Raw genomic sequence first — 24,366 nt, 5'->3', positions numbered from 1 at the left:
GTCCTGGAGGGAAGGACCCTGACCCTGACCGGAGCTCCGGCTTTGGTGGAGCATGGTAACAATGGCTGCGTGATTTTGCTTTTCCTCACCTGTGGTAGAGGTGGGTTTGTATTCATTTGTTCTTCCAGGACCTCTCACCGGACCAATTACGATTACTCAGTGCTGGGACGTGTGCTTAGCCTGCACGGAGCCTTTATTAGGTTCCACGGTTAAGTACCGCAGAAGCTGGCACTCTGCTACCAGAGGTTCTGAGCGAGTAGGCGAGCCTCCATACCAAAATAAGGCTTTGGAGCAAGGCATGGGACCAACTTGAGACAGAGCAGTAACTTTTTGGACCACAGAGGGAACAGAGGGAGGGGTTTTTGCTGATAGAAGCAGGAAACTAAGAGTGTTAAAGTGGATGTATATTTACAAAGGACAGTTTTCAGAGTTGTGGACTGGTCTGTGAGCACTGCGAAGATACTAGAAAACATGTATTATTGCCTTAAAAGAGAAAGGAGTGGGTGGAGGTTGGAGGTTCTCGAACTCCCATAAGGCCAGGTAGTGAACTTGGCGATTGATGGAAGGAGCTGCGCACTCAGGACAGGTTGGTCACTGTGGAGCAACCACAGTGACCATGATGGGACAGCCTGTGTTAGGGCTTGGTGCTCATGGTTGAGGCCAGGGCTAGGCCTTGTAATGCAAGCTATGTGCTTTGTAACTTGGGAACTGCCCTACAGATAATTGCAAACTGAAACAGTCAAGCAACCAAAAAAACTAAAGGGAATTGTGGCTTTAATAAATTGCATGGTGCTGGCCCTATGTTATATATTAATTGGGTGGGAGTGAGGGTGAGGTGTGCAAAGTTATCAAAGGATTACAAAAATAGAAACATTCAGAGTTGTTAGCAGTTAAACAGCAGTAGAACTAAAGCAAATTGAATTAATTTACCTATCATTGGTAGGAGCAGGGAACTTGCTCAAGGTAAGATTGGACTGAAGCCTGTGGACATTTTAATTGCTGCTACTCCTGTTCTTCAGTTGTGTTCAACTCTCCATAACCCCATTCTGGGGTTTTCTTGATAGAGATACTGGAGTGGTTTGCCATTTCTGTCTGCAGCTCATTTTACAGAAGAACTGAAGTGAACAGGCTTGGGTGACTTGCCCAGGGTCACACTGCTAGTAAGTGTCTTAGGACAGATTTGAACCCAGGAAGATGAATCTTCCTGACTCCAGGCGCATCACTGTACCATCTAGCTGTCATCTCTGATTATTAGTTGGAGTGTCTTTTTTGCAAGTACCAGCATCTGTGAATGTAGATAGTGTATTACTATTGTTTGCTAAAGAATGTGTGTATCTATCTACCTAATATATATATATATATATATATATATATATATATATATATATATATATATATATATATATATATATATATATATATATGTCAGCATTCATATGTACTCAGCACTGTTCTAAGGGAAAGTTCTAATTCCCTAAAGCAAAGTCTCTGTTGTTTTTGCTTGAGAAATAACCATCAGGTCCTTTTTTGACCTTTGGCATTGGTTAAATTAGTTAGAGAATGGGGAAATTACACTTTTAAAGCAATCAACATTTATTTAGCATCTATTTGAGTACTTTATATTTCCATACTTGTACACAAACTCTTGTACTTGCATACCCAGTATCTTATGCATTTTCAATGGTCTGTCCCATACCCATTATTCGTGTACACTGAAGGTATATGTGGGACTTGGGGTCCGTTATTCACATTTGGGAAAACCTTAACATCTACAACCTGTATCTAAACTGTATTTTCATTTATTTTTATTCCCTTATATCAGACCTGTATTGAGTGAAGCTAGAGTCCTTTGGATATTTCTGAGCCAAAGTTTACAGATAGATCTGTGATTTTATGGATGTGATTCTAGTGCTGGAACTTAATAGATCATTAATATTAGCTTATTGAATAAGTACTCCCTTATGATGCAGGTCATCCATGTTACTTTAAATCCTTCTCAGGAGGTCCATCCAAAATGACTCTCTCAACACAACATGGATTCCCATAGAACAAACACCTATTTATTTTAATGTTTATTTATTTTTAGTTTTCAACATTTCCACAAAATTTTGAGTTCCAAATTTTCTCCCCATCACTCCCCTTCCCCCACCCCCTAATGCCTTGCATTCTGATTGCCTCTTCCCTCAATATATCCTCCCTTCTGTTACATCCCTCCTTTCCCTTATCCCCATCTTCTCTCTTTTCTTGTAGGGCAAGATAGATTTCTATCCCTCATACCTGTATTTCTTATTTCCCACTTGTATGCAAAAACAATTCTAAAAATTCGTTTCTAAACCATTGTGTTTCAACTTCTCTCCCTTCCTCCCTCCCCACACATCCCTACTGAGAAGGCAAGCAATTCAATATAGGCTATATATGTGTAGTTTTGCAAAAGAGTTCCGTAATAGTCATGTTGTGTAAGACTATATTTCCCTCCATCCTATCCTGGCCCCATTTATTCTATTCTCTCTTTTGATCTTGTCCTTCCCATAAAAGCGTTTACTTCTAATTACTTCCACCTCCCATTAGGCCTCACTTCTTTCATCCCCACCCACCCCTCTTGTCCCCTTCTCCCCTACTTTCCTGTAGTATAAGATAGATTTTCATACCAAATTGAGGGAGCATGTTATTCTCTCCTTAAGCCAGATATGAAGAGAGTAACCTTCATTTTTTTACTCACCTCCTCCCTTTTCTCCTCCATTGAAAAAGTTTTTTCTTGCCTCTTTTATGAAAGATAATTTTCCCCATTCCATTTCTCCCTTTCTCCTCCCAATATATTCCTCTCTCATCCCTTAATTTTATTTTTTTAGATATCATCCCTTCTTATTCAACTCATCCTGTGCTCCCTGTATGTGTGTGTGTGTGGGTGTGTATAATTTGTTCAACTACCCAAATACTGACAAAAGTCTCAAGAGTTACAAATATCATCTTTCCATGTAGGAATGTAAACAGTTCAACTTTAGAAAGTCCCTTATTATTTCTCTTTCCTGTTTACCTTTTCATGTTTCTCTTGATTCATGTGTTTGAAAGTCAAATTTCCTATTCAGTTCTGGTCTTTTCATCAAGAATGCTTGAAAGTCCTCTATTTCATTGAATGACTATTTTTTCTCCTGAAGTATTGCACTTAATTTTTCTGAGTAGGTGATTCGTGGTTTTAATTCTAGTTCTTTGACTTCTGGAATATCATATTCCAAGTCCTGTGATCCCTTTATTGTAGACGCTGCTAGATGTTGTGTTATCCTGATTGTATTTCCACAATACATGAATTGTTTCTTTCTAGCTGCTTGCAATATTTTCTCCTTGACCTGGGAACTCTGGAATTTGGCCACAGTGTTCCTAGGAGTTTCTCTTTTTGGATCTCTTTCAGGCGGTGATCTGTGGATTCCTTGAATACTTATTTTGCCCTCTGGTTCTAGAACATCAGGACAGTTTTCCTTGATAATTTCATGAAGGATGATGTCTAGGCTCTTTTTTTGATGGCTTTCAGGTAGTCCCATAATTTTTAAATTGTCTCTCCTGGATCTATTTTCCAGGTCAGTTGTTTTTCCAATGAGATATTTCACATTATCTTCCATTTTTTCATTCTTTTGGTTTTGTTTTGTGATTTCTTGGTTTCTCATAAAGTCATTAGCCTCCATCTGTTCCATTCTAGTTTTGAAAGATCTATTTTCTTCAGTGAACTTTTGAACCTCCTTTTCCATTTGGCTAATTCTGCTTTTTAAAGCATTCTTCTCCTCATTGGCTTTTTGAATCTCTTTTGCCAATTGAGTTAGCCTATTTTTTAAGGTGTTATTTTCTTCAGCATTTTTTGGGTCTCCTTTAGCAAGCTGTTGACCTGCTTTTCATGCTTTTCTTGCATCTCTCTCATTTCTCTTCCCAGTTTTTCCTCCACCTCTCTAACTTGATTTTCAAAATCCTTTTTGAGCTCTTCCATGGCCTGAGCCCATTGAATATTTATTCTGGATGTTTGGGTTACAGAAGCCTTGACTTCTGTGTCTTTCCCTGATGGTAAGCATTGTTCTTCCTCATCAGAAAGGATAGGAGGAGATATCTGTTCACTAAGAAAGTAACCTTCTATGGTCTTATTTTTTTTCCCTTTTCTGGGCATTTTCCCAGCTAGTGACTTGACTTCTGAGTGTCCTTTCCACACCCACCTTGCCTCCAGATCCTCCCAGCCAGTGCTTGGGGTCTGAGATTCAAATGCTTCTTCCCAGCCTCAGGGCTTTTGGTGGGGGCAGGGCTGCTATTCAGTGTGAGATTAATTTCAGCTGCTCGGGTTGGGGCAGGGCCGCCTCATGGGGCTCAGTTCCCTCAGGGGGTTTATGCAGAGACCTTCAACAATGGATCCAAGTTCCTTCCTGGTTTGGGAGCTGCCCCCGCCACTGTCTCCCGAGGGGGCCCAAGTTATGGGGACACCCCACTCTCCTCTCGACAAGCCAAAAAGCCTCTCTCACTGACCTTTGGGCCTGTGGGTAGAGGGACCTGCGCAGCTACTGGAGAATCTGTCCCTGGAGCCTGCTCGGATCTGCTCCTCTTGGTGCCGTATGGCTAAGGCAGGGCTGGGTTCTGCTCCGGGTCCGGGGTGCAAGGGACATTTCGCGTTGGTTTTTCAGGTCTCTCTGGAACAGAAATCTCCTCCACTCCATTGTTCTGTGGCTTCTGCTGGTCCAGAATTTGTTGGGAATTCTTCTTTACAGGTACTTTATGGGCTGTGGGTTTGGAGCTAGTATATGTGTATCTTTCTACTCCACCATCTTGGCTCCTCCCCCCATTTTTCATTTTCAAAGAGGGTCCATGACCCCACAGGCTGATGTTGCACATGAATTGGATTTAAGTGACTCAGAGTTAAACAAAGTTGTCAGCCTCTTTCACTGAGAGTCATCAAAGTCCAGTGCAAGAAAAAAGTCAAAACAACTAAAGATGGCCCTGGATGCCAATGGTCAAATGGTGGGAGAAGGCAGTGGTCTAGAGATGAGGCTTCATGGAATTGGTGAGACTTAAAGCAACCATGTATGGAGAAAGTAGAATTTTTTAAAAAAACATTTCTATTCTATTAATTTATCTTTAGTTTTCAACATTCACTTCCACAACATTTTGAGTTCCAAATTTTCTCCACGTGTCCCTTCTGCCCACCTCAAGAATGTGCATTCTGATTACCCCTTCACCAATCTACCCTCCCTTCCGTCACACTCATCCCTTCTCTTATCCTCTTCCCCTCTCTTTTCCTGTAGGGCAAGATATATTTCTGTCCTCCATTGCTTGTATGTCTTAGTTCCCAGTTGAATGTAAAAACAATTTTAGCATTCATTTTAATCCAATTTCTCTCCCTCCCTCCCCACCCACCCCCATTGAGAAAGCAAGCCATTCAATATAGATTACACTTGTATAGTCATGCACAACACTTCCAAAATAGTCCCTCCATCCTATTCTGCCATTCTGTTCTCTCTTTTGACCTTGTCCCTGCTCAAAAGTGTTTACTTCTAATTACTTCCTCCTCCCATTTGCCCTCCTGTCATCCCTCACCCCTCACTTATCCCTCCCCCATTATCCCAATTACTCTCCTATCATCCCCCAGGCCTGCTTAACCCCTTGCCCCCTACTTTCCTTTAGTATAAGATAGATTTTCTTACCAAATTGAGTGTTCATGTTATTCTCTCCTTAAGCCAAATCCAATGAGACTAAGGTTCACTCTTTCTCTCTAACCTCCCTCCTTTTCCCCTCCATTGGAAAAGCTTTTTCTTGTCTGTTTTAATGTGAGAGATTTTCCCATTCTTTTTCTCCCTTCCTCATCCCAATATATTTCTGTCTCACCCTGTGCCCTCTGTCTATATGTATATAATCCCTCCAACTAATGTAAACAGTTCAACTTTAGTAAATCCCTTATTTCTCTTTCTTCTTCACCTTTCTTGTTTCTCTTGATTCTTGTATTTGAAAGTCAGGTTTTCTATTCAGTTCTGGTCTTTTCATCAAGAATGCTTGAAAATCCTCTATTTCATTGAATGACCATTTTTTCCCTGAAGTATTACACTCAGCTTTGCTGGGTAGGTCATTCTTGGTTTTAATCCTAGCTCCTCTGACCTCTGGAATATTATATTCCAAGCCCTTCGACCCCTTAGTGTAGAAGCTGCCACATCCTGTGTTATCCTGATTGTATTTTCACAAAACATGAATTGTTTCTTTCTGGCTGCATGCAATATTGTCTCCTTGACCTGGGAACTCTGGAATTTGGCTACAATAAGATTTCATAATTGCTATATGTTGACCAGGGCAATCTCTCCTTGTGGGGTGTCAATATGAACAAAAGAAATTAATTCACTTTTTTGTAAATTTCCACAGAAATCACTGTGGAATAGGGATAGCTATCTTTGCAAGAGCCCTTTCCTGCCCAGATGGGATGTCCACATATCTAGTGACATTAGCACTGCAGTATTCTGGCTGATAGTGACAGTCACTATCATTCCATCCTAAGAATGTGATTCCTCTGTAGCAATGCCTCCATTTTTCTTCACACATTCAAAGGCATTATCCATTGAACCACCATAACAGCAGTGGTTATCATCATCCCTGGAGCAGTCAACCAAATTCTATTCACTAAGTGAAACAAATTTGCCTATCTTATGGGAGCGCTGACCTTTCAGGGAACCAATTGTGCTAAATGCCCAGCAAGAACTACACTGACCCTGATTCTTAACAGGAGTTACATAGCCTTTGCTTCTTCAGTGTACAGATTTAAGGATCTTTGCAAAGAGAGGTTCATGAAAGAGTTCCTTTGACCTTCTTTGAAATCTGTTTTGTCTAAAGCCATTCATCACTTCTCTGAATTCCTCATTGGTCCTATCACCACACTTGTTCACTTGTTGGAAAATATGTTTGTCAGCACTATATTCCAGATTGTGCATTTGCATCATTCTCAAATACGTCTCCCGTGTTATTCTCCTTATTCTCCTCTATCTTCATTCCCTGTGTTGTGACTTCCATTAGTACCATTTAGCATCTAAAGTTCAGTCAGGTTGTAGAGTAGCATCTACTCTCTCCAAGCATATTGAAGCTGAACAGGTAAAAATTCATGTTTCAAATCTGAGTGTCTTAGCAGTGGCAGGACCTGGGGAGAGCTGGACCTCTAATGAAACTTGAGGGTGCCTGGGAGAGACTGGTTGACCTGACACTTTTTATGGTGGTAGGATGCCCTGCCCCAATCTTTAGTGTACTGTGAATGTTTCTAATTTATTAAATTTACCAGATACATGTTACATAGCTCCAGCATCAGAGTTGCCTTCTTTCTTTCTGATCACCAGTTGATGTGACTGTACCATCAACTTTCCTCTCTCTCAAGTTTTTCTTTTTCTTTTTTGGATTATCTTGGATTATCTTCTGTGCTGTCTCTGAAGCCTTCTCCAGCCAAAATGTAGTTAGAGGTGATCCCTCTCTCTCTTTATCTTCTTCCTGAGTGGAGGGATCAGCTTGTAAATTTATAGCACATGTAATCGATGAGATAATATAGCAAATACTGTATAGGGCAGAACCTGTTCTTTTGACTACACCTCCTGGGTATCAAGTGAGCCAGTTTCTCATGCCTTTTAGTCATATATGGGTTCCCTGAAACCCTGCCTTTAATCCAGTTTAGCTGCATCCCCTCCCTCCTCACTAGCCTCTTTTTTTTGTAAATTAATTAGTTTTCAGTTTTCAATAGTCACTTCCATAAATTTTATCTTTTCTCCCTCTCACTCCCCAAGACAGAATGCAATCTTATATGGGTTCTACACATACATTCTTATTAAATACATTTTCACATTAGTCATGTTGTATAGAAGAATTAAAATGAATGGGAGAAGCATGCAAAAAACCAAACCAAAATGAAAAAATAGTCTGCTTCATTCTGTGTTCCAACTCTATTAAGGTCAGCTACTGTACTGATGGTAAGTTCTTCAGTTTGAAAAGGCTACCAGCCAAGACCAAAGTGCAGGGAGTGTTGGTACATGATTTTCTGTTTGCAGATGATTGTTATGTCTCAGCTTCAGAGGCTGCATTAAGTGCACAAAGTATGGATCAATTCTCTGCCACCTGTGCTAATTTTGGCCTAATAATTAACACCAAGAAAACAGAGGTGCTCCATCAGCCACCACCATACCATTCATATGTGGAACCATCAGTTACAACAAATGGAGAAGTTTTGAATGCTGTGGATAAGTTCACTTACCTTGGTAGTGTACTTTCCAGGGATGTACACATTGACAATGAGGTTGACACACGCATTGCCAGAGCTAGCTCAGTGTTTGGAAGGCTCTGAAGAAAAGTTTGGAAGAGAAGAGGTATAAGACTGACTACCAAACTGAAGTTCTGCAGAGCCATTGTGCTGACTTCATTGCTGTATGCCTGTGAAACATGGACAGGTTAAAAGCACTATGCCAGGAAACTGAATTGATTGCATCTGAACTGTCTTAGGAAGATTCTAAAGATCATCTGGCAGGATAAGGTACCAGATACTGAGGTCGTTGCTCAAACTGAACTGCCAAGCATTCAAACTGTGTTTCAGAAAGCACAACTCCAGTGGGCTGGCCAAGTTGTTTGAATGCAAAATGTACGCTTGACAGAAAGACTATTTTACGAAGACCTCACATGGGACAGGCAATCACATGGAGACTTGAAGAAGCAATACGATACAATACACTCTCAAGAACTTTGGATTTGATTGTGTGACATAGGAGACATTGGCACAGGACTGCTCAGCATGGCATGCCTGTATCAGAAAGGGTGCTGTGCTGTGTGAGCAAAGCAAAATTGAAACAGCACAAAGGAAAAGTAGGATGCGCAAATTTGGAGTATCCACCCCAAATGTTCACATGAACTATCTGTGCCCAGCATGTGGTAGAGCATTCCGAGCTTGTATTGGTCTGATCAGCCACAGTCAGACACATTGAAACTTCACTTTATCATGGTGATGTCATTTTGGTCCTCTTCAAGAACAAAGGACAACAACCAATCAATAATTAGTAAACCTATCTTATTTATTTTCTTAAATAGGAAACACATCGCAACTTTCAAAGACAGATAACTAAAGTATTCTAGCCAATTTAGTGGTTTTTAGAGTACCAGCAACAACTAACAATTTGGGGGACAGTGTTACAAACACAAAGAAATAAAAGTTTTTAATAAAGAACTGTACAAATATATTTACCTATACACACACACACATCCACAGTACATATTTTTTTCTAATACATTAGGATTTTTCACATATATTTAATGTAAAACCATTAAACATAGTTCATTCCATAAATGAATATTATTACTTCCTTTAAATTATGAATTTTTCTGGATCCTGATTTGGCTTTGGCATTCTTGAGAATTCATCAGTTGATTCTATTGGAGTCCCTCAAGATGTAGGTTGTAGTTTATCAGTAGCTGGTGGAAAAATGAAGAAAAAAATCAATTCACATTATGTATGCATATATATGTATATACAAAAACCATATATGTGTATGTTCTGTGTGTGTGTGTGTGTGTGTGTGTGTGTGTGTGTAAAATTTTTAAATTTTGCTTGAAATAAATGATTTATCATGTTAAGGAATTCTGGGTGTGAGAAGCATGAACATGATCACTGGTCCAAGTTAGTTTCTTGAGCATGTATCATATCATAGGGAGGACTTAAACTCAAGTTTTCCTGGAAGTCATCTACCATACAGGGTTGTTTTAAAACTCAAATTAGATAATGTACGAATAATGCTTGCAAAGTTTAAGGTGCTAGATGACTGTCACTATTATTAGGCTTAAGATGTGTGTTGATTTGGGGGGTGGAGCCAAGATGGCGGAGTAGAAAGACGCACATACACATAGCTCTGAACCCACAACACATAGAATGGCTACAGGGAAGTAACTCACGGCGAATTCCGCACCCAGAGGCCACGGAACATTGGAGCGAGGGAGATTTCTGTTCCAGAGAGACCTGCAAACCTCTCGCGGGGGGGTCCTTCGCGCTGCGGACTGGGCGCCGGGACTGGGAGCTGAGTGCAGCCCTGCCGCGGCCGTGGCACCGAGAGGAAAAGATCCGAGCAGGCTTCACAGACAGGATCTCCAGCGGCCACGCGGGTCCCTCCACCCACAGAGGGATCTGCAAACCTCTCGCAAAAGGTCCGTCGCGCTGCAGACACAAAGCCCAGCCCAGACCTGCTGCGGCCACGGCTGCGGCACCGAGAGGAACAGATCCGAGCAGGCTTCAGGGACGGGATCTCCAGCGGCCGCACAAGTCCCTCCACCCACAGGTGACAGGGCTGGGTGAGAGAGTCTCTTTGGCGGGTCGAGAGGGGAGTGGGGTGCCCCCATAATTCAGGCCCCCCCCGGGAGGTAGAAGCTGAGAGGCGGCTGCAGACAGGGGCTCCCCAAGCAGGCAGGAGCCTGAATCCATTGCGGAAGGTCTGTGCATAAACCCCCTGAGGGAACTGAGCCTGAGAGGTGGCCCTGCCCCGACCTCAGCACCAGAACATAATCTCATACTGAATAGCAGCCCTGCCCCCGCCAAAAGCCCTGAGGCTGGAAGCAGCATTTGAATCTCAGACCCCAAACGCTGGCTGGGAAGATCAGGAGGCGAGGTGGGTGTGAGGAGAATATTCAGAGGTCAAGTCACTGGCTGGGAAAATGCCCAGAAAAGGGAAAAGAAATAAGACTATAGAAGGTTACTTTCTTGGCGAACAGGCATTTCCTCCCTTCCTTTCTGATGAGGAAGAACAATGCTTACCATCAGGCAAAGACACAGAAATCAAGGCTTCTGTGTCCCAGCCCACTCAATGGGCTCAGGCCATGGAAGAGCTCAAAAAGAATTTTGAAAATCAAGTTAGAGAGGTGGAGGAAAAGCTGGGAAGAGAAATGAGAGACATGAAGTCAAAGCATGAACAGCAGATCAGCTCCCTGCTAAGGGAGACCCAAAAAAATGTTGAAGAAATTAACACCTTGAAAACTAGCCTAACTCAATTGGCAAAAGAGGTTCAAAAAGCCAATGAGGAGAAGAATGCTTTCAAAAGCAGAATTAGCCAAATGGAAAAGGAGATTCAAAAGCTCGCTGAAGAAAATAGTTCTTTCAAAATTAGAATGGCACAGATGGAGGCTAATGACTTTATGCAAAACCAAGAAATCACAGAACAAAGAGAGAAGAATGGAAAAATGGAAGATAATGTGAAATATCTCATTGGAAAAACAACAGACCTGGAAAATAGATCCAGGAGAGACAATTTAAAAATTATGGGACTACCTGAAAGCCATGATCAAAAGAAGAGCCTAGACATCATCTTTCATGAAATTATCAAGGAAAACTGCCCTGAGATTCTAGAACCAGAGGGCAAAATAAATATTCAAGGAATCCACAGAACACCGCCTGAAAGAGATCCAAAAAGAGAAACTCCTAGGAACATTGTGGCCAAATTCCAGAGTTCCCAGGTCAAGGAGAAAATACTGCAGGCAGCTAGAAAGAAACAATTCAAGTATTGTGGAAATACAATCAGGATAACACAAGATCTAGCAGCCTCTACATTAAGGGATCGAAGGGCATGGAACAGTATATTCCAGAAGTCAAAGGAACTAGGACTAAAACCAAGAATCACCTACCCAGCAAAACTGACTATAATACTTCAGGGGAAAAAATGGTCTTTCAATGAAATAGAGGATTTTCAAGTATTCTTGATGAAAAGACCAGAGCTGAAAAGAAAATTTGACTTTCAAACACAAGAATGAAGAGAACCATGAAAAGGTGAACAGCAAAGTGAAGTCATAAGGGACTTACTAAAGCTGAACTGTTTACATTCCTACATGGAAAGACAATATTTGTAACTCTTGAAACATTTCAGTATCTGGGTACTGGGTGGGATTACACATGCACACACGCTCACATACATAGAGACAGAGTGCACAGAGTGAATTGAATAGGATGGGATCATATCTTTAAAACAAAATGAAATCAAGCATTGAGAGAGAAATATATTGGGAAGAGAAAGGGAGAAATGGAATGGGGCAAATTATTTCTCATAAAAGAGGCAATCAAAAGACTCATTAGTGGAGGGATAAAGAGGGGAGGTGAGAGAAAAACATGAAGTCTACTCTCATCACATTCCACTAAAGAAAAGAATAAAGTGCACACTCATTTTGGTAGGAAAACCTATCTCACAATACAGGAAAGTGGGGGATAAGGGGACAAGCAGGGTGGGGGGGATGATAGAAGGGAGGGCATGAGGAGGAGAGTGCAATTCGAGGTCGACACTCATGGGGAGGGATAGGATCAAAAGAGAATAGAAGTAATGGGGGACAGGATAGGATGGAGGGAAATATAGTTAGTCTTATACAACACAACTATTATGGAAGTCATTTGCAAAACTACACAGATATGGCCTATATTGAATTGCTTGCCTTCCAAAGGGAAGGGGTGGGGAGGGAGGGAGGAAGAGAAGTTGGAACTCAAAGTGTTAGGATCAACTGTCGAGTAATGTTCTTGCCACTAGGAAATAAGAAAGGGTAAGGGGGTATAGAAAGGGGGTATAGAAAGCTATCTGGCCCTACAGGACAAAAGAGAAGATGGAGACAAGGGCAGAGAGGGATGATAGAAGAGAGAGCAGATTGGTCATAGGGGCAATTAGAATGCTTGGTGTTTGGGGGGGGAGGGGATAAAAGGGGAGAAAATTTGTAACCCAAAATTTTGTGAAAATGAATGTTAAAAGTTAAATAAATAAATTTAATAATAAAAATAAAAAAATAAAAAAATAAAATTAAATTAAAAAAAAAAAAGATGTGTGTTGATTTGATTTCATCAAATTGTTAATATTTCTTTTTCATCCTTTGCAGTAGAAATCAGTATATAAGATATAATTATAATTATATTGATGGTGGTCTGTTTACTTGTGCTCATGTTGAGCTGTATTTCCTAATTAATTATGTTGATTTTTGCCTTTAGGCTCACAAGAAAAACCAGCTATGCCAATTATTTGATTTTCCTATTTGAAGAAAATGTGAACCACACTTCCATTTAGCTGAAACTTCTATTTTTCTTTAAACTGACAGCAAGTATGTCAGTCCAAGTATTACTTTGTTCTTTCAGTACTATTGGTCACTGGACAAAGATTGTAAATTAAGATTCTAACAGTTAAACTGGTATTTGTAGATGATTTTTGAATTGTGGGATTCTTAGTATCTTTTGCCTCCTCTCTCATCACCCTCCTGAAAACACTGTGGAATCGCAGAATTAAACAGAATAATAGAATCTCAGAACTGAATATGATTTCAATGGCTCTGTAGTCCAAAAAATGCAGTCTTCTTGATTGTATCCCCCCAAACTTGCTGACTAGCTTCATATCTGAAGATCAGAAGGCGCTCCATAGAAATGAGGACCAATCATCCTTCTGTTTAATGGGATATTGTGGCCAAAGACTGACTGACCTACTGACCAGTCTTTGGCATGTAAACTTCTCTGTAACTGGCCAGCCTTGTCTTTTGGAAACAGACACAAGATGGCTTGTACTATCTTTCTAGCTTATTGCAAAGAACCTGCTAAATCTTGTACTTCACCTGCATAGAAGAATCCATGGTCATTTCAAAATGATGAAGAGGGAGAAGGCACTGAAACAGCACCTTTCTCAGCATATTCAAAAATCAGGCATAGCATCAAATTACAACATTTGATTTGTGAGCAATTTGGACATACCTTTGTAAAGTTCCCTGGTTATACTTTCTTCCAGCTCCTGTTGCTTCTGAAATAGCATTAAAATACAATTCAGAACAATGAAGTAAATGAGGAATAAGGAATTCGGAAAAATCTTTTAAAAAACTGCAGACATCCAAAGAAATCACTGATAAACTTGGATATTAGTTTGACTTTAGTCATTCAACAGAAAATCTATTGATTTAATGAAATAATACTATTATGAACAGAATCAAGAGTTTATCACAATTATATACAAAGAAACATGAACTTTGTTAGTGTAGCAGTCATGTCTCGGGTTTTGAATGTAGTTTTCTTCTATGCTAAGCAAATTGTACCCTCTTTATTTCATTTTATCAACATATTTTTCTTTAAAAATAAGATCAATTTCATATCAGATACTTTAAAACAATTAATTCAGATATTAATATTTTACTTCATTAAGCTACAGTCCAAGCACAAAATGACCATTAACATATAGTGAGCAAAACAGAAAAGAAAATGCCTGGAAATGATTAAGCATAACACAAAAAGTACAAGGATGGGCAGAAAGAATTAAATGAAAACAGCTCCTACATTTTCTGTTACAATTGAAATATTTCTTAACCCAGACAGAAACTGATTTCATTTGAGTTTCAAAATTCATGCTTTCTGGTTATGTAGATTTTAGTAACAACTCATAGAAGTGGGAAGAGAAGATGAAATGGGAGAGCACTCTTGATAATGGTTAAAGTAGTATAGTTTCCTTTTCAGAAGACAAATGAAATAGAATAGTATAGATAGATAGAAGGTAAATGTTGGCAACATACACATAAAACATGTGGGAAAAGCATCACCAAAACCAAATATCCTTATATATAATGATCCTATTTGAATTTACACTCAAGGAAAAGATATTTCTCACCAAATTTGTAACAGTAAATGCACAAAAGAGAACCCAGCAAACTGAGTAAATTGTGTTTTTTTCATGATGATATTGGAAACTTCTTTTGTTCTGATTGTAAATTTGGTATTAAGAGAGGAGAGTTTGGTTCTATTTCCCAGGTTCCGAGTTAGATCTTTCTTAAATATTTCATCATTACTAGAAGAGGTCTTAGGTAATGAAAACCTGATATTGGACAAAGTCTTTAAAAGATTTTAAGTGGTACATTATTAAAGATACACTTTGAAAAAAAAAGTTCATATATGTGTTTTAAGGAAAGATGAATGTTCAATATCATTTACAAAAAGCTCTTTTCTTATGTTTAACATACGTAAAATGTCTTGGTGCTTCTCTGTATATGAAGTATATAGACACATGTATACATGGAAATATAATATGATCAGGTAGAGCTTAGTTCACTTGACATGGCTAAAAAATAAAGGTTTTGTCCTGGATTTGAAGATACCGCTAATCTATATGGAGTGAATCTATGCAACTAAATTTAGCATTTTGATCACATCTTCTTGGTAGGGTATGGTATTTGCTTTAGGTGCCCACTGACACCATACTGAAGAATCACGATGTCTCTGTTCCCTTTTAAAGGTCAAATCCAGGGCAAGACTCAGATTCACATCAGCCAGTTCTCAACCATGTGGAATCAATAGGTCACTAAGCAGCCAAGAAAATGACATTCCTACTTTCTGGATATAAGCAGTATTCCAAATATGGTGTCCATAGGCATATTCACAGTGTCTTTGGGGGCATAGCTTCAAAGTCAGAACAAAGATCTAACTCTAATCCTATCAGGTGAATAATGCTCTTTCTCCCAGTGATTATCTTTATATGCATGTGAGTATTTATATATATATGTATATATAATAGAAATATTTATGTGCATATTACATATATATGCATGTACATATGTTGAGAGTCATTTCCTGGATAGAGAATGTGATTTGAACCTAGGTCTTCCTGACTTCAAATCTAGCCATAATATATTTTGTCACCACTTATAAGCATATACACATGTATATATTATGTATTTACAATTCCAGATTTTATGTGATAATTGTAGTTTTGATTGTTTGATATTAGAAGGAGAAGGATAAGAATCCAATATGAGGGCACTTAGGCTAAATTGTCCTGAGGCTCATGAATTATATAGGCAAATATAGTTTTGTACTTTGCTACTCTTCTCATCTGTGTTAATCCTGAGTCAACAGGTAATGCTCAAAGTTACTCCTGGCCATGTACAGCAGTCTGAGTTACTCTTTTATTACCTCAGTCAACTCAGACCTTCTCCCAATTTCTGGTCCCAACAAAGCAACTCCTGTCTGAGCCTCACTAAAGCTGGGTATCAATAAGTGACCCCAAGAACTTCACCACCTCTAGGCACTCATCATCTCTTCTCTACCAAGACCATTTGGGGGTATCTAACTTTCCTTCTTGAGCCCCAGATCTGACATCTCCCTTCCTTGTGATCTGGGTTTCTTGACCCCTTGGCTTGCTGTACTACATAGTAGTAAAGCTCCTGTTCATATCAGCTTCCTGAGTCCCAATTTCCTGTAAAGAGTGAAACCCAAGCTGTAACATCAAATAAAACAAAACTTTACCATTTATAATATACTTGTAGATAATGCAATAGAAATTTTTAAAAAAAGAAACAGGCATAGTTTTCAAAAATCTATCAATTCATTCTTATAAAGACATTGTTTTATTACAAATATAAAAAAGTCACTGCAATTTGACAGTTGTATACCCTTAAGTGTCATCAATAAGCAACAGTTTTCTCATATGAAAAATGGGAATAATACTTGCAGTAATACCTTACAGGGTAAGAAAATAGACGTTAAATATTTTGCTAACTATAAAGAACTACCTACAAAAACTCGATTTCTATAGACTATCAAAGACAATTCACATGATTTCAGTTTTAGACTTGAGAAGTATATTGTTATATATTATATTCTTAATCTATTATTATATTTCTCAGTAGGGCTGCCAGTATGCAAGGGTGGAGTAGATCATAATCCATGTATCTTATTTTGAGGTGGCCTCTTATTCCTGGAAAGGTTTCCTGTTCCCAAATAGCTTCCCTATTAGACTTTCATGGATGTCTGAAATTCTGTTTCAGATTAATTCCTCTGGGTTATGGTAAATGTTAAATCAGAAACCTCGAACACCTGAACATGAAGTAGATTATTAAATACTTTACAGTATGAAAGGGCTGAGAGCATCTCTCTTTGGGGCATGAGATGATACATGGCAGGAGAAGCAATGTGGTGTTGTGAAAAGATCACTGGACTTGGAGTCAGGGGAGTCGTGCTTTAAAGTGTGCAGCTGACCCTTCTTCCTCTCCCTCTCACATGGTTTCACCTTTTCTTGTTCACAGCTTCTGTTAATCTATAGCTATAGCTGATCTTTATTTGTTCTAGTTAAAATTCCAGAGAGTAGCCATGAGCAAGCCACTTAGCCCCTCTCACCCTCAGTCTCTTCATCTGCAAAAAGGTATAATAATAGCACTTTATATTACTTGTGAGGATCAAATGAGATGATCTGTAAGGAAATTTGTAAACTTTAATATTTAACTTAATGAAACAATAACAGCACTATTACTGTGTTTATTGTTATTATTAGAATAAGGATAAAAGTCTAGGGCAAGTATGGGTAGGGTATCTAATAGTGCAGCTGTGACTGGCTAGCACCAGCATGATGGTCCCTGGGTATTCAGGGAAATGGGTGCATGCAAGAAAGGGGAAAGTATAAAACAAAGGGAGGTAAGAAGGTACCAACTATAAAGCAATTTGGCATAGGGCTAGCCCTGCCTATTGGGTGTAAATTAGAACATAGTCTTTGTCTGAAATTCTATAACTTTTTGATCTGATTCTGAGTTTTTCCACCAACTCAAAATCTGTTATTAGGAAAGCTGTTGTTAAAATTCTTTTTCTTAGCTCATACTCTGTAAAGTATAGGGCTTTGGTTGTTTATGATGAAACATTTTGAAAAATTAAATTTCTAAAATAGATGATCATCACTGACACATTTTCTCAAAACTCATTTTTTAAGTTTTATAGGACCTTAATTCTTTAAATAAATCACACATGGGAGGACGGACTCCCATCAATGAATCTTTTCTAACGTCTTTAGGACTATCACAGACATGTTTGACAACTCATATAATCACTACATAGGGAAGACATGGAAGATAATTTTAAAATGTAAAGCATTCTTAGCTTTTACAGAGATGTACAAAGTAATTATAAAAATGATTATTTCAAAAGAATGCAGTAACGAGTTTATCCAATATCAGCATATGGTAAAAAAACTGGAAGGAACTTTTAAGGTCAGTTTGTCCTCTCATTTTACAGATGAGAAAACTGAGACTAAGGTAAATCAATCAATGAGAATTTATAAACACCTACTGTGTGCCAGGCAATTATGCTAGAGGCTAAGAGTACAAATAAAATAAAAACAAACCCACAAATCTGAAATGATTCCTACTCACACAGTGTCTAGTACAATAAATTTTTGCTGTCCAATAAGTTTACATTCTAATAGGAAAACAATAAATACATATATAAGTATGTACAGAATGTAAAGAGAAGGCCAGCAGAAGACACAGAGTCTATGATGAAGTACTTAACCCACATTTTATAATAGGGTGCTGTAAACACGGCCCATGAAAGAAAAAGAAAAAAAAGTAAGAAAAAAATTAAGACTTCTTGTCTGGTATGAAGGGAGGACCAAAAAATTTTATGCACATTTTCTAGGTCTCAGGGGTTCCACACCCCTAACCACTGCAATGTGAAAGGGATTACTGTAGTTAAATTCAAGATACTAGTCCAAGGTTACACAGGGAGACCTAATCTGGATGTGTTTTCAACATCAGAGAATGCCCTGATCTGGCTTGGTGAATTTCCAAACACTTTAGGATTGTACTTCTAGATACTTTCAGATCCAGAAAATTAGCACTCTACATTCCCTGATTATCTCCCAATCACAACTGTTTGTGTGGACTGGCCTATATCTTCAAAGGCATTGTAGTTAAATTGAAAGATGGCTTAGAAGGATGGATCACAGTTGGTTTCACAATGTACTCAAAGACAACAACCACTGTTCCACATGATATTTGGTCATCTCAGATAGCAATGTTTATGATAAGTATTTATAAAAAGACCACCGTGAAGATAAGTGTAGCCTCCCTGCCAATTATCTGTTGAAAAGAATAAAGTAGAGACAATCTATGAGATACAAAGGGTTTCTTATTCAAGTCAAAACTTATTTTGATGCTTAGTGACTTCAAAACAAAAATGAGAACAAAAGGGAATTCCAGAAGATGTGCTGGAAAACCAGCCCACATTTGAGAAATGAAAGAGAACAAAGGCATTTAAGATGACTTGGTATCCGCATGTCTCTCCTGAATATTTTCTTCCTGAAGAGTTAGAAGGTAAATACCCAAACCAAAACAAAACCACACACAAAGAAATTAAATTGGTTATTAAAGACAGGAAATGGTTGGTTACTGGAAATGATATCAGAATCAGCTGAGTGGTCTGAATATATACTAGTTTTTAAAAATGATAAAAATAAACATCTAATCATAAGTGACTTAAAGGGTCAGATAGATGCCCAAAGTGGTCCAAGCCACAAACAGAGAGCAAATAGGGACGTTGAACAATTCATGAATCTGGTTGCAGAGAAGAGATGGGAATAACAGATTGCTGACCAAGGAGCTGAAGAAGTAAAAACACATGGATAGATCTTACACCAAAAGATTCAAGGAAAGAGTAGTGCAAGTGAGCTGATTCCCAAAGGAAAAGAGTAAATAATTCATGTCTCAGTACAAGTAAAACAAAGTGATCAACTGAGGGTTAATAAGACTTTTTCATGGAATATTTTCCTCAAAATCACAAAACTATTTGTTTTCAAAATGAACATTTTAATTAGAGGCTCATGTTTCCTTATCATACCTAAATCACCCAGATGTTTACAAGACATTGACCCAAAAAGCTTAATTCTTTACTGAGTGATTAATTCATTCAATATATACATTTTTAGGGCATTTTAGCACTCTCTTTAAAAAAACCTAAACATTTGCTGGATTTAATGTTGATTGCATTACATTTATCATGTCAGTGCTTGGAGGTCCTAAGAAATAGGCATATTTTATAAAGGGGGAGAAAGATGCCACAGATACACAATATCTCTTAAGGTTCTAACTCTAGTTTAAGAAAACCTATATACAAATATGAACTAAAACGCTAAATTAGGGGATAATTCTTTGTATTACATGAGACTAAAAAATATTCCTGAAGCTCTCAACTCTATAGCCAGCCCATAATACTTACCATTGCCACCAAGATTTATAGTAAGGAAGATTGATCCATTCCTTTTTCTTTAACAAACAGTATCTTCCAGTTATCCAAAACTCTAATCTAAACCCTCTTGTAATATTTGCTTTCTTTCTTTTGCCTGCCAATAGTTTCCTTAAATGAGCTTTCACCTGTATAGAAACTGAAGGGTCAGACAGCAGGGGAACTGAGGAGCCTAGTTTGACTTGCTGTGGGTCAACAGGATGGCCCTGCATCCTTCAGTTCTGCTTGCCACCATTAGGAGATATGTATTGCTATAATCCTGCCATAAATTTTCAGAAACATTTTAAAACTTTAAATATTGTAATTTAGTGAAATGAGAATGTTATTCTAATTTTCAAAACATTTAACTTCATCCTAGAAATACTAATCTGTAGCAGACTGTAAGAAGAATATGGTATACTTAAAAATAATTTTAATAGGATTATATCTTGGGGACAGAAAGGGACCTCAAGTCACATAAATCAGACATGCTCAAGTTTTTTTATTTTTTAATTTTTACTTATTTATTTTTAGTTTTCAACATTCATTTCCACAAGATTTTGAGTTCCAAATTTTCTCCCCATCTCTTCCCTCTCTCCACCCCAAGATACCGTGCATTCTAATTACCCCTTCCCCCAATCTGCCCTCCCTTCTGTCACACCCCATCCTTCCCTTATCCCCAACCTCTCTCCTTTCTTTTAGGGCAAGATAGATTTCTATACCCCATTATCTGTATTTCTTATTTCCCAGTTATATGCAATAACAGTTCTCAACATTCGTTTCTAATACTTTGAATTCTAACTTCTCTCCCATCCTCCCTCCCCACTGAGAAGGCAAGCAATTCAATATAGGCTATATATGTGAAGTTATGCAAAAGGCTTCCACAATAGTCATGTTGTGAAAGACTAACTATATTTCCCTCCATCCTATCCTGCCCCTCATTTATTCTGTTCTCTCTTTTGACCTTGTCCCTCCCTAAAAGTGTTTACTTCTAATTACTCCCTCCTCCCATTTGCCCTCACTTCTATCATCTCCCCACACTCCACTTATCCCCTTCTCCTTACTTTCCTGTAGTGTAAAATAGATTTTCATACCAAATTGTATATGCATGTTCTTTCCTCCTTTAGCCAAATATGATGAGAGTAGACTTTATTTTTTCCCCTCTCACCTCCCTTTTCCCCTCCATTGAAAAAGCTTTTTCTTGCCTCTTTTATGAGATAGTTTGCCCCATTCCATTTCTCCCTTTCTCCTCCCAATATATTCCTTTCTCACCTCTTAAATTATTTTTATCATTCCTTCCTATTCAACTCACCCTGCACACTCTGTCTGTCTGTCTGTCTGTCTCTCTCTCTCTATGTGTATATATATATATATATGAGATACCTCCAATTATCCAAATACTGAGAAAAGTTTCAAGAGTTATTTATATTATCTTTCCATGTAGAAATGTAAACTTTAGTAAGTCCCTTATGATTTCTCTTTGCTGTTTACCTTTTCATGCTTTTCTTGATTCTTGTGTTAGAAAGTCAAATTTTCTATTCAGCTCGGTCTTTTCATCAAGAATGCTTGAAAGTCCTCTGTTTCATGGAATGATCATTTTTTCCCCTGAAGATTATACTTAGTTTTGCTGGGTAGGTCATTCTTGGTTTTAATCCTAGTTCGTTTAGCTTCTGAAATATCATATTCCAAGACCTTCAATTCCTTAATGTAGAAGCTGCTAGATCTTGTATTATCTGATTGTATTTCCACAATACATGAATTATTTCTTTCTATCTGCTTACGACATTTTTTCCTTGACCTGGGAACTCTGGAATTTGGCTACAAAATCCTGAAGAGTTTTTCTTTTTGGATCTCTATCAGGAGGTAATTGGTGGATTCTTCCAATATTTATTTTACCCTCTGCTTCTAGAATATCAGGGCAGTTTTCCTTGATAATTTCATGAAAGATGATGTCTAGGCTCCTTTTTTGATCATGGCATTCTGGTAGTCCCATAATTTTAAAATTGTCTGTCTTGGATCTATTTTCCAGGTGAGTTGTTTTTCCAATGAGATATTTCACATTGTTTTCAATTTTTTCATTCTTTTGGTTTTGTTTTGTAATTTTTTGGTTTCTCATAAAGTCATTAACTTCCATCTGCTCCATTCTAATTTTTGAAGAACAGTTTTGTTCAGTGAGGTTTTGAACCTCCTTTTCCATTTGGCTAATTCTGCTTTTTAGGGCATTCTCCTCATTGGCTTTTTGGATCTCTTTTGCCATTTGGGTTAGCCTATTTTTAAAGGTGTTATTTTCTTCAGCATTTTTTTGGGTCTCCTTTAGCAAGCTGTTGACTAGCTTTTCATGATTTTCTTGCATTGCTCTCATTTCTCTTTACAATTTTTCCTCCACCTCTCTTATTTGATTTTCAAAATCCTTTTTGAGCTCTTCCATGGCCTGAGACTATTGCATTTTTTGGAGGTTTTGGATGTAGAAGCCTTGACTTCCATGCTTTCCTCTGATGGTATGTTTTGTTCTTCCTCATCCAAAAGGATGGAAGAAAATACCTGTTCACCAAGAAAGGCATTTGGGCATTTCCCAACCTGTTACTTGACTTTTGAGTCCTTTGTCAAGTGAAAGGTTTACTCTAGGGACCTGTAAATTCTCTGTTCCTCCAAGGTGGCACCATCAAGGAAGAGGTATTTATTCTTCTTCTGGCCTGCACTCTGGTCTGAGAGCAACCAAAAGCTTTTCTGCTCAGGATCTTCGAGTAGAGTTCCCTCTCCACAGTCACTACCAGCTCCCCCATGCCAGCTCTCTTCCTCAACCCAGGACCGCCACCCAGGGCTGAGATCCAGATGAGAAGATCGATTACCCCAGGGTTTTTAAGCCAAGGGCTCCAAAAGTGGATGCTGTTGCAGCAGTGGCTGCTTCCACCCTAGGGCTGGAGCTAGGGCCAGACTAGCTCCCTTTTCACCCAGGTGAAAGAGCTTTCTCACTGACCTTTGAAGAAGTCTTTGGCATTTGTTGGTTGAGAAATCTGGGAACCACAGCTGCTGATCATGATTCCATACTCTGAAACCTGTTTCAGTCCTGTCCAAGCAGTGCTGAGCAGCAAGGCTGGGCTGGGCTCTGCTCTGAGCCTGGTGAGATAGACCTTTCCTGTCGGCCTTCTAGGCTGCCTTGGGCTGGAAGTCTCTTTCACGCTGTCATTTTGTGGCTTCTGCTGTTCTAGAATTTGTTTAGAGTCATTTTTACAGGTATTTTATGGGTTATGGGGAAGTGTTTTTACAGGTCCAAAAAAAATCTTCCAAAGTTCTGTCCTTCTACTCCGCCATCTTGGCTCCACCCCCAGACATGCTCATTTTTAAGGTGAAAAATCTGACATCAGGGAGGTTAAGTGAGTTGTTGACGGTAGTAAGCATCAGAGGCAAGATTTAAAGTGAGGTCCTCTTTCTCTACAGCCAGAGCACCATTTTCCCAATGTACCACACTGTATACCTTTCTACCTAGTTAACATTTAAAAATATATTTGATTTGCCAATATGCATCAAAGTATATAATCTCTTAATACTGATTTCCCAAAGAAGTCATTGATTTTTGCATTAAGAATGTGCTAAAATCAACATGGAAAACTTTAAAAGCAATCTGATAAGTTGAAGTACTATTTTCCAAGTGTCTCTGTTTGGGCTTACTTGTCTAATTTCTTTGACAATGATTTTCTTACTTAGTTCTTCAGAATAAAACTCTCTGTATTTTTCTCTCTCTACCTTGGTAAAGTCTTCATGTGAGGTTTTCATTTTGTCAAGTTCGAATTCAAGATCTCTAATTTGTTGCTCCATTTGGGTTCTTATTGAAGCATTGTTATTTTCTCTTAATTGTTCTAAGTTGCCTTGTTCTATTGCTTGTGTCTAAACCAAATGGAAAACAAAGAGTGAAGGTAAGAAAAAAGTGCTCAACTCTATCCTGAAAATTATAAGATGTTTGCTATGACATTTTGTTAGGTTTCATTTTAATTTCAGTTAGTGATGCAGAGAGCAATTCTGCATGTCTAAAAATAGATTCTAACTTTGAAAGTAGTAATTATAAAGGTAAGCTGAATTAAATTTGAACCAAAAAAAGACAACAACCCTATTTCTACTGGAAATTAGTTCTTAGCTGGTTCTTAGGATCATTAGAATCATTATAAACACAATATGAATAATTCTAAAAATTTCCTTTAACTCTAGAATCTTCCAGAATGTTTATTCTGGATTTAAAATTGTCAAAAAATCCTAAACCTTCATTTTCACAGAAATATTTTAAAAGCATAGTAGTGATAAAGTAACCTGTAAGAATAGGTTGACTTCTTTTAGCTTTTCGATAATTTCCTGCTTTGCTTTTTTGTCAATTTCATGTTTAT

The 24,366-nt window shown here is 38.4% G+C and overlaps 1 protein-coding gene and 1 pseudogene across 4 annotated transcripts in view; both read right to left on the bottom strand.

Annotated features, from left to right (window-relative positions):
- Window positions 1-6,378: 6,378 nt before the first annotated feature.
- LOC140531897 (procathepsin L pseudogene) lies at window positions 6,379-23,806 on the bottom strand (annotated as a pseudogene).
- The window catches only part of LOC140533325 (ankyrin repeat domain-containing protein 26-like), a 61,022-nt gene continuing 60,445 nt past the window's right edge, over window positions 23,790-24,366 (bottom strand). For all 4 annotated transcript variants that reach the window (XM_072652941.1, XM_072652943.1, XM_072652942.1 and 1 more), the window contains exon 25: window positions 23,790-23,875. In XM_072652941.1, the coding sequence (XP_072509042.1) occupies window positions 23,863-23,875 (13 nt within the window). In that variant the 3' untranslated portion in view covers window positions 23,790-23,862. The remainder of the gene's footprint in view (window positions 23,876-24,366) is intronic.

This window comes from Notamacropus eugenii, chromosome 3 (genome assembly GCF_028372415.1).
Source record: "Notamacropus eugenii isolate mMacEug1 chromosome 3, mMacEug1.pri_v2, whole genome shotgun sequence".
In the NCBI taxonomy this organism is placed as follows: Eukaryota; Metazoa; Chordata; class Mammalia; order Diprotodontia; family Macropodidae; genus Notamacropus; species Notamacropus eugenii.
Note: the sequence above shows the minus strand (reverse complement) of the source record. Positions and strands in the feature narration are given on the sequence as shown.